The 19,245-nt window shown below is 48.8% G+C and overlaps 1 protein-coding gene across 1 annotated transcript in view; it reads left to right on the forward strand.

Annotated features, from left to right (window-relative positions):
* Positions 1-19,245, forward strand: part of LOC146206391 (uncharacterized) — an 80,254-nt gene that overhangs the window by 38,954 nt on the left and 22,055 nt on the right. The window contains exons 2-4 of the mRNA XM_084591059.1: positions 2,086-2,174; positions 13,955-14,061; positions 18,811-19,094. Coding sequence (XP_084447185.1) covers positions 2,086-2,174; positions 13,955-14,061; positions 18,811-19,094 — 480 coding nt within the window. The remainder of the gene's footprint in view (positions 1-2,085; positions 2,175-13,954; positions 14,062-18,810; positions 19,095-19,245) is intronic.

Here is a 19,245-nt window from a genome sequence, read left to right on the forward strand (position 1 = left end):
GGCCGGGAAGAAGGAACAGCGGAGTGTCTCCCTGGGAATTGTAACACCCCGTGGCTGCTGGCCGAAGGATTGTGTTTGTTCATGACGGTATGCGGTAGCAACATCGCCAGCTACTATAAATTAATTAGTGGAAGAACTGGCCTTCTGGAGCCTTTTCGCGAAGTCAGATTACAGAAAGCACCGCAAGATAAAGCTGGGTTCCAAGTGTATGTCGAAGCGTGCTCGCGCGGAAGGAGGTATACGCGGTCCGTTTTGCCGCAGTTTTTCTGAAGCGGTAGTCGGAAGTCTGATTTGAAGCTGTTATGACTGCACCGATGCTCCGGTAGACCGAATGGTAAAGGATCGAAAATCAGCTGGGTAAGACTACAGCTAAATGCCGCCCCTTGAAGAGGAGTTGTGCGAAATCCTCCGCCGAAACACCGTTGTGTTCATTGTGAATGTATTTCAGGCTGACGCACAACGAACTTGAGCAATATTACACGCGCACTTCAACATTAGACAATATATACTGTTTATGCAGAAATTAAAATGTTCGCGGTCGAGGACAAGGGGCATTTAAGCAACGAAAATGTGAATAGAAGCAAAGACGCATTTTCTTAGATTACGAAGTAAACAATGGCAAGCGTAATAGTAGGTCATAAAATATTACAGCGCTTCATTAGAAATGCTTAGTACTTAATACACGCCTGAAGAATACAGTGTTAATTAAATTGCAATTGGAATTTTATTTTTTCGGATTAGGAAAAATCCTGGAGCCCGGAGCTAAAGGCAAATAATTCTGAGTCCTGACTGACGAGGCTGCGGGCGCCAAGCGATTAACAGATATACGTTTACAGCAGCAACGCTGTAGGCTTTAATAGCCACTTGAATGCCTGAAATTTATTTGGTTCATCAAAACTTGTGGCTGCATGCATGGTCGCTACAATACAGCAAAAATTCACTTGCTCGAATGTTGCTTTTTTAATATCATTTTATTTAGTTCCTTCAAATGGCATTTCGCTGTATGCAGTGACGGATGTCAGAAATATACGCGCGCATAAGATGATCTGCCCGTTCCTTATACTTCCCGCGATGTCACCGCTGGCCATACTGGGTGGTTGGCTTTCCTGCGACACTCTGAAACTTTCGGAGTTTACACCGTTCTGAAGTTCCGTCAGCCTCCTTTCTAACTTCAAGATTCCGCAATTCTCTCTGTGACCCCCCCCCCCCCCCCCTTTTTTTTTTATATAAAATTTAGAAGCGCACGCGTACTTCGGTTCGTTCGGTACGTTTTCAGCCGCCTGAAAAGGGCAAATGATGGGCCTGTGAACGTCGGCGAGCTTAGGCTCGTGGCACAGCCTGAACTGCGGTGGCCGGCAGTCGCCGCTGCGGGTCAGAATGAGCGCGCGGACCGCGGCCGAGGCCCTGGAGCGCAGCCAAGGCAGTGTGTGAAGCTCCCCGGGGGGCGAGCCCTGGCGGTCACCCGGTCGTCTTTGTTTACTCGGCCTGCGGCTATTTTCTCATCGCGGCGCCCACTCGCGCGCGCTGCCGGACGACACAGTCCGCCCGCTGCGTGGGCGTGAGAACGGCCGCCTCTCGCGCCGACTGCGGCGCCCAAGGAAAGACCGACCCTGCTGCCTGCTCTCGCGTGTTTGCTGCACAGCAGACGGAAAGCACGATGTCAGCCCCCTTGTTGGTTTTGTGAATCCGCACGGTTCCAGAAGGATGTGGAAATGGGCTAGCCGCCAGCCCCCTACTCTGACTGAGTTTCACGAGGCGGCCTCATAGGGCGTCAACGCGTTGCCACGATGGTCAACGCCAACATTTTTAACTGTTAGGTGTGTATACGAATGCCCGTAGAATGGAACAGTCAGCGCCGAATCTTAAACACCGCCACACGCGTCGTGCGGAGGCCGTCGCTTACTAATTCATTCTCCACCCCTGATCTGTCCTCCTTTATTTCACTTTTTGTGCAATTTTGAGATATTATCCCTTTTGTTGGCGTTACTGCTAGCAGCTAAACGCAGAGCTGCCGGTTCATATTTTCGGAGCGTTCAATCATCAGCTGTGTCGGCGCATGACAGTATCGTTCCTCGCTTTTTCCAGGTGGCCTGTCCAGAAGACGCAGGAGCACCTCATCCGGGTCTCCCACCTCATGACAGAGGACAGGGTAGTCAGCATTTCTAGGCATTATGGTAAGTTTTCACGGCACCGCTTCCTCTGGAATGCACCTTTGCTCCGAAAACGCCGCTTGTGCCTCTCATCCTCGGGGCACTGTTATCCTAAACGTGATCGTTTAGTTTGCCCTGTTCGTCTTCCTAACTTTCGTTTACTCTTCGTCACACCGCTATCACTGCTTACTGTTGGTGACGAACGTGTAGCTAGCGAAGGCATGCAGTAGATACCAGTAAGAACGTTTCAGTGTGTGCCAGTTGATGTTTCCTCTTTGTCATCTGTGGTAGCCTGCCAGGGGTATCCTGAAGCGATTCGCAACCTGCATCGTAGCCAAGGTCAGACACGTATCAGAAGATGGAGAGAGGCAAAAGGGGACCCTTAGCCTTCCCCTCACCCCCATCCCCCGGAAGTTACAAATTTAGATCGTGGCTACGTGCCTGGCTAAGGTGATAAAAATAGGAGGAGGAGGAGGAGGAGGAAGATGAGGAGGAAAGGCAGGAGGTTAACCCGTAAAAGCAACGCCTAAGCAAGTAAAGTATCCATGCAGAGTGAATGAAGGATGCAAGCAGCGTAAGCGCCACATTTGCTGCAAGGCAGTGCAGCTGTTAGCCTATCTGTGCATGATTGCATGAACATCTGTGGGAATCGTTGTTATGGCGCGCCGCCTGAACAAGCGCCGTTCCCCTTTCTTTGTCGCAAATAATGGCATATAGGTTTCTGAAGGCGCTCTTCAACTTTGTGAATCACATTTATTGTCTAAAGTCAATATCGAGTGAATGATAAAAAGTAACCTAATTAACTAATTATTTGAGAAACAAAAAATAGCCTATGGTGCGCGAGAAGGCTGGCAGAGTGTGCAACTAGTTTCCTTGGCCTACCTAAAATATTTTATTTCTTAACCCTTGGCTCAAGGCAGCCGGGACGCCCGGTATATATTTTGCGCGCGCGCTCGCGTTTGTGCGCGGATGACGGCGGCAGGGGATAGTCGACGAAGACGGTAAACGGTCCGCCACCTCCGCGGCAGTTTACGTGCGTGTCGCTGAACAAGCTCCGCGTCCGGAAGCAAGAAAACTGGCGTCGGCGTCCGTGTTTGTACGCGCAAGCTCATTCATCGGCGACGCCGCGCGCTTTCGTCACCGCCGGTACGCTGAGGAGGCCGCGGTGCGCGTGTAACGACGTGTTTGGAATGCGTGGGAAGCAGCATCGTGTGTCGAAGGGGTGGCGCGAGCTGCTTTCCCTCCGCAGGCTGCTGACACTCATCTCACGAGCTGCATCCCCCCCTGCACGCCGCTGCTTCTGCTCCGGATGGGCCGCTACGTGCAGCTCGGGCGGCTCTCGGCTTTCGCCTGTGGTGTTGGTAGTGCGCGTCAACACTCGGCGGCCAACAGATGCTGAGAAAACAGAACGTCGTCCCGATGCGTGTTAGTAGTAGTAGTAGAAGACTTTATTGAAGCGCAACACTTAGGCGCCTAATATATCGATGGTCTGTTGGACGAGCAGGCGCTGTTCTTCCTCACCCTCAGCACCAAGCCAGTCCACCCAGGTCCAGATAGTATGGGAGGGGATGGGAAAGAATACCGATTGCAATGCAACCGCGCATGAAAATAGGCAGTGAAAAAGGTTGGCATAAGGGGAAAGGCAGTTGGGGCATGATGGATCACGGCGGAATTTGTACAGATTTAGCCGTGTAGGGGTTATGACCGTATTCAGCTGTATCTGTTGAATGACGTGAGCCTCCCGAACAGAGAGATTAAGATGAGAGTCGGGGTAGAGTTTTCGGTCTAAGCGAGCAGCATTGTAATATTCGCTGATGGTGGCACGAAGAGACAGTTTCGACCCGTCCTCCAAGAACCTGGGCCAGGGGATAAACGGTGCCCGGTTACGAGTTTCACGGGTGAACTGATTCGCGAGCTCATTGCCGTCATCCCCGAGCGTCCAGTGATCCATCAGACGAAGACGGGGCAGGGCTGCAGCGCAACAAGTGCGGCCTCGAGCTCCGTGGACAGATGAGGTGGGAGAGTTCTAGATTTAATGGCACGGGCAGCCGCCTGGGAGTCAGTGTATATAATATGCTGAGGCACAGGCGGGAGAGAATGGAAATTTTGAATGGCATGAATAATGGAGAGGACCTCAAGCGAGATAATATCCGGAGGGTGGAGAAAGGGGACGCTAGTGTGAGTGACAGGGGTAGATAAACGAGGATGAAAGAGGACCTGGCTTCCGGACCCTCGAGGAGCTACATAAGAGGCATCCGTGTAAGCGGCTCCTCGGGTATTGAAGGGCGGACCATGATGAGAGGCAGCAGCATGTCGGTGGCCAGCATGCAGCACCGGCGACATATTGGCTGGAAGAGGAAGTATACGGAGGTTAGCCTCCGGTGGGAAAGGAGTGGGCAGAGGGACTGTCTGTATTGGGGGAAATATTAGCCTGGTTGAGAAGCCAGCGTCCATGAACTGTGCCGGAGATGCGAGCTACCTGTCGGTCGCGGTGAAGGGAAAGGAGACTGCGAAGAGGATGAAAGCGTCAGGTGGCACAAAGCTTATCGGTGGAAATGGTTATGGGAAGATGGAGAGCAGCTTTATAAAGGCCGTGAAGAGCTGTTGCAAGTGTGTCTAGCTGGCTCTGTGTAAATGAAAGGTATGGTATGAAGTAAGATGATCGGGTTCTGTTCGCTTTTGTTCTTACAGCGTGAGCTGCATCTGTTAAGGCTTCAGATGCCTCTGTGGGACAACTAGGGAGGCAAGAGGAAATGTCAGGAAGCTACGCTACACTCAAGTCACTCTCCAGAGTAAGAGTGGAATGGAAAAGCGCCAACACAAGAGGCACATGCATATACCTGTCTTTTCGACGCCTTGGGGAGGGGGGCAATTTAAAACAAGCTCCTCAGGAACCTGTATGAAGGGCAAGAGGCCACAGTCAGAACTGGGCATGGTCTTACTGATTGGTTTCCGATTGAGAAAGGAGTGAGACAAGGCTGCATACTGTCGCCCTCCCTATTTAACCTATATGCTAAGTGCATCATGAGGAAGGCCGGTCTGGACGAGTCTTCAGCTGGAGTGAAGATTGCTGTGAAACGTATCAACAACCTTAGATATGCGGATAATACCACTTTAATAGCAGAAAGTGAAGTGGAACTGAAGAGACTTCTGATGCGCGTACAAGAGAGTGAGAAGTTTGAGCTTAAACTGAACATTAAAAAGACAAAGATCATGGCGTCTTGCCCTACCAAGTCCTGGAGCATCAAGGGAAAAGAAGTGGAAGCTGTGACAGATTTTCTCTTCTTGGGCTCCACGATTACCCCGGAAGGAGACTGCAGCCATGAAATTAGGAGACGCCTGCTTCTAGGAAAGAGAGCCATGGTTAGCCTTGACCGCCTAGTAAAGAGCAGAGACATTACACTGCCAACCAAGATCCGTATAACTCGTGCTATGGTCTTTCCAGCTGTGATGTATGAATGCGAGAGCTGGACTGTGAAGAAGGCTGACCGCTGAAAAATTGACGCGTTTGAATTGTGGGGCTGGCAGAGACTCTTGAGAGTTCTTTGGACGGCCAGAAGATCAAATCAGTCGATATTGTCGACCATAAACCCTGACTGCTCATTGGAGGGTCAAATTCTAAAGTTAAAGCTCAGCTACTTTTGTCATCTGATGAGAAGAGAGGAGTCGCTGGAGAAAGATTCGATGTTGGGAAAGGTTGAGGGTCACCGGAGAACGGGTAAGCAGCGAACGCGATGGTTAGATGGCATCCTCGAGGCATTGCAGATGAAGTTATGTGATCTTAGAAAGATAGTGAGATCGGAAAGCGTGGCGTGATATGGTCCATAGGGTCACGAAGAGTCGGACACGACTGAACTGAACTGAACCTCACCGACCTAAACTCTCAGCGGCGTTGAGGCCTGCGGTCCGGTTGATTGCTTCCGCTCCTCAACTGATCCACATGTTAAGGTGTTCGGGACCCCCACGCACGCGCGCACACACACGCACGCAACATGGCTGTGTCCACGGCGTTCGCCTTGTCCTCGAAGTCGCTCAACACCGAGCCGCAGCTGGTACCAGGTCCGCAGTTCCATAACCTCAGGGCAGTCTCATTTCCAGCAGCACCGCCATTAAAGGCCACAGAACAATGCCTATGGTTCTCTATCAGCTAAAGCTGAAACTGTGTCAAGCATTGTGGCTTCATGGACATCCCGTGACTTAGACGAGCTGTCGCTTGAGTTTTGATGGCTCCGTGGTTTCTTTCACTCTTCCCGCAACCATAGATCGCTGTTTACATGGACCCGTCTGCGGGAACAGTGTCGAGGAATCGAGTTGAGTGGAAAAGACCTGACCGAGTTTATATGAACCCGAGCCGATGAGCGTACGAGCGGCGATTACGGCGGCGCCTCGCGTCGATGCGAAGAACTAGCTGACGACATCCGATTCCGGTTACTTTCCCCGCACATCTCTAGCGTTTTCTGTACTGTTCTCTCCCGCTGTTCTCCGACTCAACTTGACCGCGTTATGCTTCTTGCAGCCGGGTCGAGTCGAGTCAACCCACCTCCTGCGTCGGAATTGACTCGACCCCTCGACTTTTCTACCCGACCCGACAGCGTTTAATGAACCCTGTAACCGGTTTTCGACCTGATAACTCAACTCAACCAGCTCATGTCGGGTATACGCCGCTTATGCTTCAACAGCCTAGTCGAACGAATGCGCTTGTAAAAGGTGTCTTTGCGGCATTTCATCTCTTCCATACACGCACAAGGAGGGTTCGAATAGCGTGTGTTCTGTGTGCCAAAAACACTCGGAGATAATGAAAAGAAAAGGGAGGAAAGGGGGAGAGAGACGAGCGAGGAAACGGCCTAGAATACGTGTGCGAGGATCACTGGGTCTCGTCATCGAGTGTGAAAGGCGAAGGTGCGCCAGCAGGACCCCGAAATTATGCACCTCACGGGCTGCGATAAACGGTCCGGTCGCGTTCCCCGCGTCGAGGCCGATATCTGTCCGCGTGAGAAAGCGATGGCGCAACATGTGCGCCTGGCAGGTTTCGTTGTCGATGCCTTCGCGCGCTTATTGTGTTCGGCGACGCGGATGGGCGAGGACGATCTTTGTTTCATTCCTACTGTATGTTTTTATTTTTCACTGAGTCTTTTCCAACGGGCGAGAGCTGCAGACGCGCAGAAACACGCTTTGCGCACTCATCGGTTGGTGCTTTTGTTCGCGTTCCTGTCTTTCTTTTCTTTTTCTTTTTTTTTTGCGTCAATTTACATCTAGTGCTGCTAGTCGGTAGCAGTCTTCGACAGGTGTGGTTTCATGTTGCATCTCCGAGAAACCGCGTCGGCACTGAAAGTGAGAGTTCGATCAAACGACAAAGTCCGCGTGCCCTCTCTGCGAGTAGAACCATTCCTCCGCTCCCGACACGCGTTCCGCAGCACACGCGTGGCGCAAAAGGTGCAACGCTGAGTTCCAGGGCGTGCCAGCGCACGCGCGTGTCAGGGTCTGTTCTCAGCGGCGTCATTTGTTATGCAGACAGAGACGACAGGCGGGATGAGGACGGAAGCGGAGCCGACGGGCCTCCTGCGATTGTTATGGCCTCTCCGCGGCCTCGCCACGAGGCAAGAAATGTGCCGCGCGCCAGGGGAAGCGAAAACAAGCAGAAATGCAGAAAAATAAAGAAGGGACGCTGCTGTCGTTCTACACAGGCGTCGGTGACTATTTTTGTCGCTCACTGCCCCTTATTGTATTAGCTGTGCGTGAATAGCAGGAGCGGTTGTTTTGCAAGGGGAAACAATCGCGGGCTTCCTGCCTGGGGCATCCTCGATTGGGCTTTGTGGGACACGGCTGTGACGCTGATGCACTTATATCACTGCGTCATTGCGCCGCATGCGTAATTGATGCGGGCCCACCGGTTGTTGTGACACACTCCCGCTGCCTCCGGTTCCCGAGCGCATCTCGTTGCGTGGACTGTCTCTGAAGGCACCGATCTCCACAAGAACCGTCCCACCTGCGTACTGCTGTTTAGCTCCGAGCAGCCTGCGGTGGCCTTCGGTTACTGCGGGAGGCTTTCCGCGCGACTAACGGCATCCGCTTTTCCATTCTGTTTGTCGTTGTTCGGCCGCTGAACGTGGCTAACCATTCTTAGGCGCTCTTCGCGGGACTTGAGTATAAAATTTTAGCCTCTCGTCATTTCATTGAGAAGTCCGGCGTTTGCCTTAAGATAAAAAGGTGCGTCTAAAACATCACTGAAACACTTCACAAGGCTGACACTGCTGTGGTTGCATGCAGGTAATAGTGCGTGCGTGCGTGCGTGCGTGCGTGCGTGCGTACGTGCGTGCGTGTGTGTGTGTGTGTGTGTGTGTGTGTGTGTGTGTGTGTGTGTGTGTGTGTGTGTGTGTGTGTGTGTGTGTGTGTGTGTGTGTGTGTGTGTGTGTGTGTGTGTGTGTGTGTGTGTGTGTGTGTGTGTGTGTGTGTGTGTGTGTGAGAGAGAGAGAGAGATGGTATTTCATATGCTTCCACATTAAGCAAAAAGGAAACTGTATCGCGGATTTAAAATTGTCTTCATCAGATGTATTTATTTATTTATTTATTTATTTATTTATTTATTTATTTACCCTAAAGGCCCTCCGGAGAGGGTATTACATGGGGGGACACACGAAGCACATTGATAACACCTAGTTCAAAAACAGACAAAGAAACAAAATACAAACACCATTTTAGAAGTACAGTTGAACAACACTAGATCGTAAATGGAAAAGAGTAAAATTTCGAACAGTTGAGATTAATGATAAAAAAAAAAAAAAAAAACTGCTTACAGCCCGGATTAAGAATACAGATACATCTGAAAGAAGGTAGTGGTATTCGAGGGAGCACAAAAGAAGGATTATTTACTCTATGTAATATAAATCAGTGGTGTAGAGGGACGTCACATTCTGATGTGAGTATGCAGCATTTTGTGAAATTTGTCTGGATGAATATCGGTGGCAATACTTGATGGTAGGTTATTCCAGTCACTTATGGTTCTAGGTATGAATGATTGTGCGTAAAAAGATGAGTGGCAAACCGGGCGATTGACTTTGTAGGGATGGTCACGGCGAGGGAAAATGAGGCCAGGTGGCTGAAAGAAGTCGTCTTGCAAAACGTCGTGGTTATAGAGATTGTGAAATAGATATAAGCGAGCGTGTTTTCGTCGTAGTGATAGTGGATCTAATTCGGCACGATGTTTTAAATGTGTAACACTGGTGTACGGGGAATAGTCCGAAAAAATGAAGCGAACAGCACGGCTTTGCAGGGATTCAATGTTTTGTATGATGTAATCCTGGCTCGGGTCCCAGATTGCACATGCATATTCAATTTTAGGTCTGATTAAGATAGTGTATGCGAGCTTTTTTAAGTGTAAGGGTGCTTTCTTTAATCTGTGTTTCATGATTTTGAGTGAGCGATTGGTAGTTGCAAGAGTAATGTTGGTGTGATGATGCCATGTTAGATCCGTTTGAAATTTTACTCCAAGGTATTTGTATGTTGTAGTAAGCTCGACAGTATTGTTATCTATAATGAATGGGGTTGGAATGCGGGAGGAGGAACGCGTGAATGACATGCACTTAGTTTTGGTATGATTTAGTGTCATTTGCCAGTCAGAGCACCACACGTTAATCTCGTTTAGGTCAGATTGCAATGCTTGTTGGTCAGTTTCAGTAGTAATTTTACGGTAAATAACACAGTCATCGGCAAGCAGTCCTACACGGGACGAGATGCAGTTAGGCAAATCATTGATATATATATTAGAAAAAGCAATGGACCAAGCACGCTTCCTTGTGGAACGCCGGACGTGACTGGAATGAAAGAGGAATTACAGAGGTTTATATTTGTGAACTGGGTTCAGAATGACAAAAAATCTTTTATCCTAAAATGACTTGTGTGCTAATGTTAAAATTTTTTAGTTTCTCTAGTAGCATGTGGTGAGGAACGCGATCAAAAGCTTTAGAAAAATCCAGAAATATGGCATCCACCTGGTTGCCGACGTCAATACAGGATAGTAAGCCATTAGTAAATCCCGCTAACTGGACATCGCATGAATATCCCTTGCGAAAGCCGTGCTGGTATTTGAACATTATGTTAATTTCTCTAGGTATGTTATGGATTTGCGAATGTATGATGTGCTCCGGTAGTTTGCAGACGGTACTAGTTAATGAAATGGGTCGGTAGTTCAGAGGAGATGTGCGATCGCCAGCTTTAAAAATTGGTATGACCTTGGCTGTGCGCCAATCATTAGGAATCTGACGGATGACAATGACCGTGAAAAAAACTTGTGATTGATGACAAGTCAGTCCAATCATTAATGGTCCGAGGAAGAATCGAGTTAGAATAGGCAAGTATGTTTGAGTGTGGATTATTTACCTTTCAACTTGGTTACAATACACGGCATTCTGCACCAAAGCGTCCTGTACAGCGTTTCTTAAAGGGAAACTCCGGCGGTTTTTTCATCATTTTGTGTTTTTAGTTGAATTACATTCCTCGGCATGTCCTGACTCCAACACAAAAAACCGTTTTTAGAAATTTCAATTAGAAGTTTTTTAAAAAGGAAAAACAGCAAATCGAAACCGAAACTTCTGTCACGGCCAGAAACGACGTCCCCTTTGATGGAATGGTGACGTCACACTCAGTATTAGAAAAACACTCGTACGTGCGTTGGATGGTGAAAATGAAGTATGGAAATCACGACGCACTGCATAGAATGTCTGAGATAGTTCAATACAAGCCTCACAATTTTATAATCACTCGGGAAGTGGACAGTAACGCCGGTATACCATGGTACCTTGGGTATACTGTTTGTGACGTCAGAAACTCAGTGTTGCCAGCAGAGCCATGAAAACGGCATATTTTAAAGCCGTGTTGCGCGTGAACGGATCATCGTACGGTGCCCAAATTATGTAGAGTGCGTCAGGACGGAGAGGAGAACCTATGGTAAAATTTTTACTAGAATATTCGAATGTCAAAAAACCCTGTATCATATTCACTGCTGTTCAACCTTGCCGCAGTGCCTGCTGTGCACGCATAGCATCGCTCTTGTGGAAGGAAGGAGCCTATAGCTACCTCTTCTGCTTCGCAAAGTTCAGTGCCTGCGAAAATACTCTTGTAGCACCACTTACGCCGCGTTCGCGAAATATTAAGTTCGCCAAGGGTATGACGTTTACAGTGCTAAATTCTTACTGTATATCATCGAGCCGAGGTGAGCGTTGCGCCTTTTGATAACTGCTACTATAACTCCTTAAACTCTAACGCCGCTTCACAGAAAACTGCTAGGTGGCCTCTGGGTCACCTAATGTAGAATGGTCTTATTCGTATTTACAACCTCTCATCCCTGGATGCAGGGCACATGATTAAACTGCTAAGTCGAAGGTTGTCAAAATGGGAGCTGATGACAGTTTTTAAATTTTGGAAATCGTCATCGTGGTTCGCTGCATCGAACGTTAAAAAAGCAGTTTTGGAAGCTCTTTAAGTTGACTTTCTCGTATTACAAATTGATAGAATTTCCTCACTTGAGTGAAATACAGATGCAATTTACGTCATTCATGACGTAGAAGACGTTTACGTGATTCCCGTGGCAATACTGCGAGCAGGGATGCCACTTTAACAACCTGCACTGCGGCAAAACCAGCTTAGCGTGCTACCAAAAGCGTATTTTTCAGTTTCATTGTTTCGCACCACAATTCCGATTAAGAAATTGTATAAATGAGACTCACCTAAAATGTTTAAGGCCTTCAATATCGCAACGCGATTTAATTATGCGTCTTTTTATTGCGCTCTACAGCGCAAATAAAGTCCGCCCTGCCGTACCACCCTCTTGAACAGATTTCACGGGCGTGTTTTTTCACTTTTGAAAAAAAAAAAAAAATCGTGTTAAATAATTTGGAGCACCCTGTATTGTACAGGTGTGCACATAGTATAAAAGGAGCACGCTTTTCCGCTCAAATTAAAATCTGCACTGGAGATTAAAAAAAAAAAAAACTGTTGTCCTACTGAAAGGGCATCGGTGTCTACCACCGGTGCACATACCATTACTGCCAGTTTCAATTATGCAAGGCGTGAAAAATTTTAGAAAGAAATAGCGTACTCCGTTGACTTTTGTCCGCACCGTTGCATGACTTATTCTCGTCCGGGAATTCGATGGCACAGCTAAAGCCGATATTGGCGGCAACCCTGCCATCTCCTCTACGTGAAAGAGAGCAGCTCAACATTATAGACACGAAACTGTTCTGCAGGCTTTCGGCGCTGATGCAGCGAAATTTACGTGCTTACTTAATTCCTCGTGACAAACTACTCCCGTATATACCTGCTCATGCGCGCTCGGCGCTTTGGGAAAGAAGGGGGAAGCCTCGCACTTTAGTAAAATAGAAGGAAAATGTCTGCAGCCCATACGGAGAACCCCGAAACCGCACCCCCGGCGTTGCGTGCCAAATGAACTGTGTCATCCTTGGCAACGTTATCGGTTGCGACTTGCGCGAGCAAGGCGACTGCAAGCGGCACCAACAAAGGTTGCAGGAATGGCACAAAGCTCGGATTTCTTCGCTTGCGTCGGCGCGTTTTGCCCTCTTGGTAATTGTGGTGAACAACACTTTTAGGGCGAATGCACCATTTCACGAGGTCTAACCAGGCTTTCAAGGTGTGCGCAACAAAGGCTGCGTCTTTCTTTTCCTGTAAACCAATTACTAATGAAAACATTGGTAAGGTATGCAAAACTGGTGAATAGTGATGGTGGTATTACTAATAAAATAATAATCCGTGATATTTATTGGGATAAAATAATAAAATAAAAGCTGAAAATAACAAGAAAAATAAATAAAATAACATCTTGCTACACGTCATGATTGCCTGCATAGGCGCCCCGCGCAATTGCTACGGCACGTCAGACCATGCCAGGACGGCGAGTGTTCTATACTGTCTCGGCCGTACAAGTGCGTCTTGTCCGGCGGGCTGAGTTGGAACGGGAAAGAAACGCCGCAAACGTGAATACGTTACCCAATGTGTGTATATACTAGAGCGTAACCAAATCGAAACTTAGAGCAAAAAAAAAAAAAAAAAAAAAAAGCACACAACAAATATCGACCAACAGCTAAACACGAATTAAACCGTACTTTCTCACGTGTAACTCAGTTTAGCCGTAGTTGAAACTCTGCTAATTTTTCGCGCTGTTCTTTACCCTTAGCAATGTCGAACCAACTAGCCCAGATTGCCTTGCTCGTGTGAAACCGCCACCTGGTTTTCTTTGTGTGTTCTGTCTTGTTACCCAGTCAGTCACAACCCCTGCTGACTGAGAGGGGCGCACTTTCATTGCTTAGCTGTTGACTGCTGTCACTTTTCCGAATATATAATCGGCCGGTGCCGGAATGTGGCACTGTTCTCCAGCTTACTGTTTCAAGCATTTCAGCGTTAGCGCTTCACGGCTGTGCAGTCTATTTTCTGTCTTGTACTGAACTTACTTCACTTTTTTTTTTTAATGTGTCAGAATTCAGGGCCAGCGATAATCATTTTTAGTGTTTTCATTTTTTTTTTTTTTTTTTTTTTTTAAGTGGAGGTCTGTACCTGTATCGGGCGGTCTTTGGCATAATTTGGTATCTCACAACTGTATGTGTATGATGATAGAGACGCAAATAAACAAGCAAGTAACGAGGTGCATGTACTCGAACGAGGATCCGCACGAGGGCCTGGCAAACGGGAGCCATTAACGCTCCCTTATCATACCTTCAAATGCATAGCTTAAGCGCCCCCCCCCCCCCTTTTTTTTTTTTTTTTTTGTTCTACATACTTCTGTGCTTTCGTTCCAGAAAAACCAAGGATAGGAGTCATGTCCACGGGTGGCAGCTCGCTTGGGTTTGTCTTCAGCGACTACAACGCTGTCCTGAGGCAGTTCCGGGAGGCCATCATTGAGCAGGTACGGCTGCGGCATGAGTCCGCTCGCTCGTTGATGCGTCTCGAGCACACTGATAAGTGCACACTGATGTATTCCGACCGGGGTAGGACGTCGGCACGTCGGCGTACGCTCTTCTGCTTAAGTGCACTTTTTACTCTTTTTTGAGAACGGCGGGGAGGGGGATGTCCGATCATCATTGTACATAGCTATATTTCAGTGCCGAAGCCACGTTTACGATGTGGACTAACCTAGGACGCCGCGACAGATTGTTCCGGACGAGCATCGACCTCATGGGGCTGCTTAAAGTTCACTTAAAGTTCAGCACGTCTTGCGAGTAGTTTGCACTTCGTCGGCATCAAGGCACTACCGCCCCGACGGGGCATACTGAGCCTGTGATCTCGTGTTCAGCAGCAGAGGGCCATATCTTCCCAGCCCGTATCGGTCAGTGCATGCAGTCGACCCAGACGACAAGAACAACTTATGCGGATATGCAGCTGCTTTCTGTACGCCTCCTTAGCGAATCCGTGTTGGCTCGAGGGCATCGCGCACGGAGACGATACAACGAACTTCGACATAGAAGACGTGCAAGTTACATGCGTTTTAGTACATAAATACATTCCGAGCTCCCACTTCGCAATTTTCGCGTGTTCACGCACGCACGCACGTACACACACACACACACACACACACACACACACACACACACACACACACACACACACACACACACACACACACACACACACACACACACACACACACACACACACACACACACACACACACACACACACACACACACACGCACGCACGCACACACACACACACACACACACACACACACACACACACAAATACAAATACAAAAAGCTTCCCGGCCTCAGAGCCATTATTTTAACAAGAAATTATAAGGTCTCGGGTCCAATTAGGACAGAACCGTCGCACTAGGTGACACCGGTGGTTCAAGTTAGCAGCACACTGAGTCATCAGTTAAGCCACTTGACAGTGACGCAGCAAGTTAAAAAGAAGGAAGTTGCGTTTTGAGGACAGTTAATCGGCTCATTCTGATTAAGTGTCGCAGGGAAAATAGTGAGTGGCACTGGACTTGTCACACTTAGTGTGGACTCTCGCGTCGGAGGCATAGAGCTGCTTCAGTTGAGCGTATGTGCCAAATTGTGACCTGTCATGTTTGGCACAAAGGATTCCTGCGGCGCATACGGTGTCTCCAGCGACGCGAGCCGCCGAAGAACAACACGGGGACGACTGCGTGTGGCCGAATCATAGTTTTGCTTTATTCTCTGCGCAATGTTCTGACAATTGGACGACCCTTACTTGACCTCGAGAGTGCACTGCAATATCATTTCAGAGAAAGTGAGTGAGAACGTTCCTCAGTGGTGTAGATGAGGTGACGCCCGGCTCGCTACCGAAAAGACAGCGGTGCGAAACTTTAGATCCTCACTCGACGACCTTTTCTCCTTTCAGATAAATTTATTTTCTTTTTTTTTCAGAGGCACTATGCAATGATATTGTAATGACGTCACGATCCCTGTATACCAATGAGCAATCGCGTGTTGACATTATCACTGTTTTACTGTGCGATCGCAATGGGTTTGAATTACCTGCGCGATGCCATGTGTTGTGACGTCACGACTATCTCGACCAACCAGGGAATTTTGTAACATAGAACGTGAGGTTTCCCCCTTGACGACAGCTTAAATGTTATCGCATTAATAAACGGGGCCTAGATGCTGACTGGATTTTCGCATACTCCATTTCTCGTCCGAAATTCACACATGTACTTTTGAATCCGCACCGGAGAGGCTCACTTTTCTAACTATGCAAACGCCTTCACTATAACGTGCACTGCATACAAGGCTCCTTAGGTTGAGGAAAAAAGTATCATGCTCTCCAGGCCAGCTTGGAGCAAGAAGGGGAACAGATATGGAGAAGAAGGTGGTCCCGATAGAATGCGTGGGCGTCAGCGGAAAGTTAGTGGGAATCCATTTATGCACAAGTCGCACCCAGCACCTCGCGCATGTGTCCGGAATTTTATTAATGCAAAAGCATTAGAATGACATAAAGTCGAAAACTGTCCGCGTAATTTGAAGCCTGCGCCATCTACCGTGGTTGTCAAGTGGCAAGATGGAGAAAAGGAACTCTCCATTTTGCTGTCGTGGGGCAGGCACATGGGAGAGGCGAAATATTGGGATACTGTATAACGAAAGTCTTTAATGTTGTCCTCATTACTCATAAGCGGAGTCGAAAAGACACATGGTTTCGCATTGCTTCCTCATCTAATTGATCGCCCTATTTTTTTTTTTTTTTGCTCCCGTTTTCGGCAAACTGAAACCGCGGCGAACCTGTGGCTGAATATGAGGCAGAACTTCTCTGAAATATTACGCAACTTTCCTTCCGAATGGTAACCAGAAGAAGAAAAGTAACTATACAATCACAGGCAGAATGCGAATGGAGCAGCATTGGTTTCAGACATAGAGAAGCATACTTACGTAAGTATGTTTCTCTGTATTCTCGCACTGTGAGTTTTATATCCTCGTCTTCATCGTGTTCCATCCGACATTTCTGCTTCGCGAATGTTTGCGAAGTCCACTGAAGCGCGGGAGAGCGTTATGGTGCTTCAAGCAGAAGCAGCGAAAGGGACCGTACGAATGCAGCGAGGGACGTTGAATACGCGAACGTGATGTGGCCAGCTCTGGTGCGTGTGCCGAAAAAGAGGTAGCACCATGCATCGACGAAGCACGCGACTGGCTTTGGACATGTGGGTCGCTGCGCGCCAAAAGCGGCAAAAGAAGCCGAGCGTACCGCTTTACATCAGTGGAGTGGGAGAGGTCTTCTTAAAGAGCCACTGTCCAAGGAAGGACCTTTTAGGCGAAGGAGCCCAGTGTTTCGATCAGGTACCGGAGGTAGTCTGTGCAAAATGCTACAGTGACACGCGCGCCGCAAAGCAACGAAAATACAAATCAAAGCTCTCATGCTCTCCTTCGGGAAGCCAGCTTCCCCGTTTCCTGCGCTGGCCCGTCGAGCAACAGTAATGACGTACTTCCCGCGAACGACGTCCATTGGTCCGTCTCGCTGTCTGAGGGTGAAGGATGGGTGTCTACCGCTCGCTGCGCGCTTTTCCCTCGCCACGGCCCGACTGAATCCACAGGCGCGCGCTCCCTCGCCCGTTTTCTTTTTTTATTCGCGCAGGCGGAGTGCCGCGACCCACCTCCCGCCAAACGCGGAGGAGGAAGGGGAATTTGTCTTGCGGAGGCTAGACGACCGGGTAGGAGAGTGAAAAACCTTTGCGAGGGAACGGAAGGAGAGAAACACGACAGTATCGGGTGATTGGGGTGGCTGTAACTGCGTTATTAGCTACTCTTTTCAAAAACATTTTGCGGCCTTGCGTTCTGGGGGCGAAGTCTCACAGTCACCGGGGAAGAAAATATTTGCGGCCGGAGGGTGGACAGTGGGCCTTTAAGACCTCGTATATTCGTCCACCTAAGTGGCTGATGACAGAATTAAGCTTTTCGAAGCCGGCTATCACCTTATATCAGCCGTCCTATAATGCATCTTTCCTGTAATGCATATGTCATGCTTACATCTACTTTAGGCGGCGAGATATGGCCCATTTTTCGGAAGAGGACCGTGAGAAATTTAGCACTTTCTGCGTCTGCTGGATGCTCTGAGAAAGTGCAAGTCGAGAATCTTGAGTAGCAGAATTTTAGCCCAGGAGTAGGACGATCGGAGGCACACCCGACTTCCGTGAAGACGGTCACGCCACAGAAGGCAACTCTTTGTCGTGCATTGTGCGCATCTGTACTAGCAGGGAGAAAGAAAGACGACCGCTGAGTGATTGAGTGGAGGGGGGACCCGTCCGACCTTCGGACGGGTGCTTGCTTTGTTATCGCTAACGGTTGCTTACCTAACGTGACGCAATTCCGTTCCTCCTGCTCCTATACGCGTTGTGTGTAGACGAAGCTGTCCCGTGACAAAATTCATTTGCCCAAATCTTTTTGTCTGATCTGCATGTGATCCCTGATAGGGGAGTTCTGCTCGTGTGATAACTAAATGAACAAAAGCTCGAAAAAGGTCGCCGTATCTCATATTTTTATTTATATTTCCTGGCTCCAAACCCGTATGCGTGTTATTTTATCCCATCATTTGTGTTCCGATTACGATATTTGACCGCACTTTATACATTCACCCCCATCTGCCATGCAGCGTGAAGGCAGTAAGGTATCGAGACCTTGTAACGCGAAAATTTAAGTGACGGTAAAAAAATAAATCGTACTCGCGTGGCCCGTTCCGAATTTGGTATCAATGTCGAGAATGAAACCAACGAGCTCAATTCCACTGTCACCGTCATACTTTCGGTGCGGAATGAATTCCTGGCGTCTTCTGGGTGGCAGCAGGAAAGCGACTACTTGAGCTATGACTCGCGACCGCAAGAAGAAAGCAGGAGAGGTGAACATAACCACTAGAATAACCACATGTCGAAAGAGCAAAAATAGACGCGGAAATGTGGCAGCATAATGGTGTTACAGTGACTGCTGACAGTGTCACCTTGTGTAAAAGACAGCAGTCGCGCGGAAGAAGCCCGGTAAGGCGACAGCAGGCCGTCGCGAGGTGTGTCCATGCGCTTTGTCCTAAATGGGAGCTCAGCACTTCGCTCTCCATGGCGGATCATTGCAGCGTCCTGCGCGAGCTGTTCCTCAGTAAGTCGAGGAACTGCAGGGAAGGCCTCATTTGGTGCCTCGCTCTCCGGCGCAGTTGCACGAGCCAAAGAAGTCCGGCCGGCCAGAGTTCCGGTTCGTGGAGGACAACGGCTGGCCGGTGACCACACGACAGGAGACGTCGCTGACAGTGCTGGATGTGCTGAGCAACCGCAGCCTGTTCATCCAGATGGGTGCCCAGCCGACGGGCGACGTGCCCAACAGCATCATGGCGGCTCCACTAAGCAACTCCTTGGTGCCGACGCGGTCTCAAACGCCCATGGCCCCACTGCCCGTCGAAGAGTGGGACGGCAAGCGGAAGAAGTCGGTGCGCTTCGGCAGGTCAGTGAAAGAGAGGGCTTTTCCACCCAGCCTCCTCATTGACTACGCATAACACTTTGTAGAATTACTTGCGTAATTCTGTGCTTTGAGCGTTTGTTGTTGTTTTAAAGGGAAACTGTTCGTCCATTGACACTTCCTCTCTTGCCGTGTG

The sequence above is a fragment of the Amblyomma maculatum genome, chromosome 1 (genome assembly GCF_055883805.1).
Source record: "Amblyomma maculatum isolate TAMU_Amacu chromosome 1, ASM5588380v1, whole genome shotgun sequence".
NCBI classification, from domain to species: Eukaryota; Metazoa; Arthropoda; class Arachnida; order Ixodida; family Ixodidae; genus Amblyomma; species Amblyomma maculatum.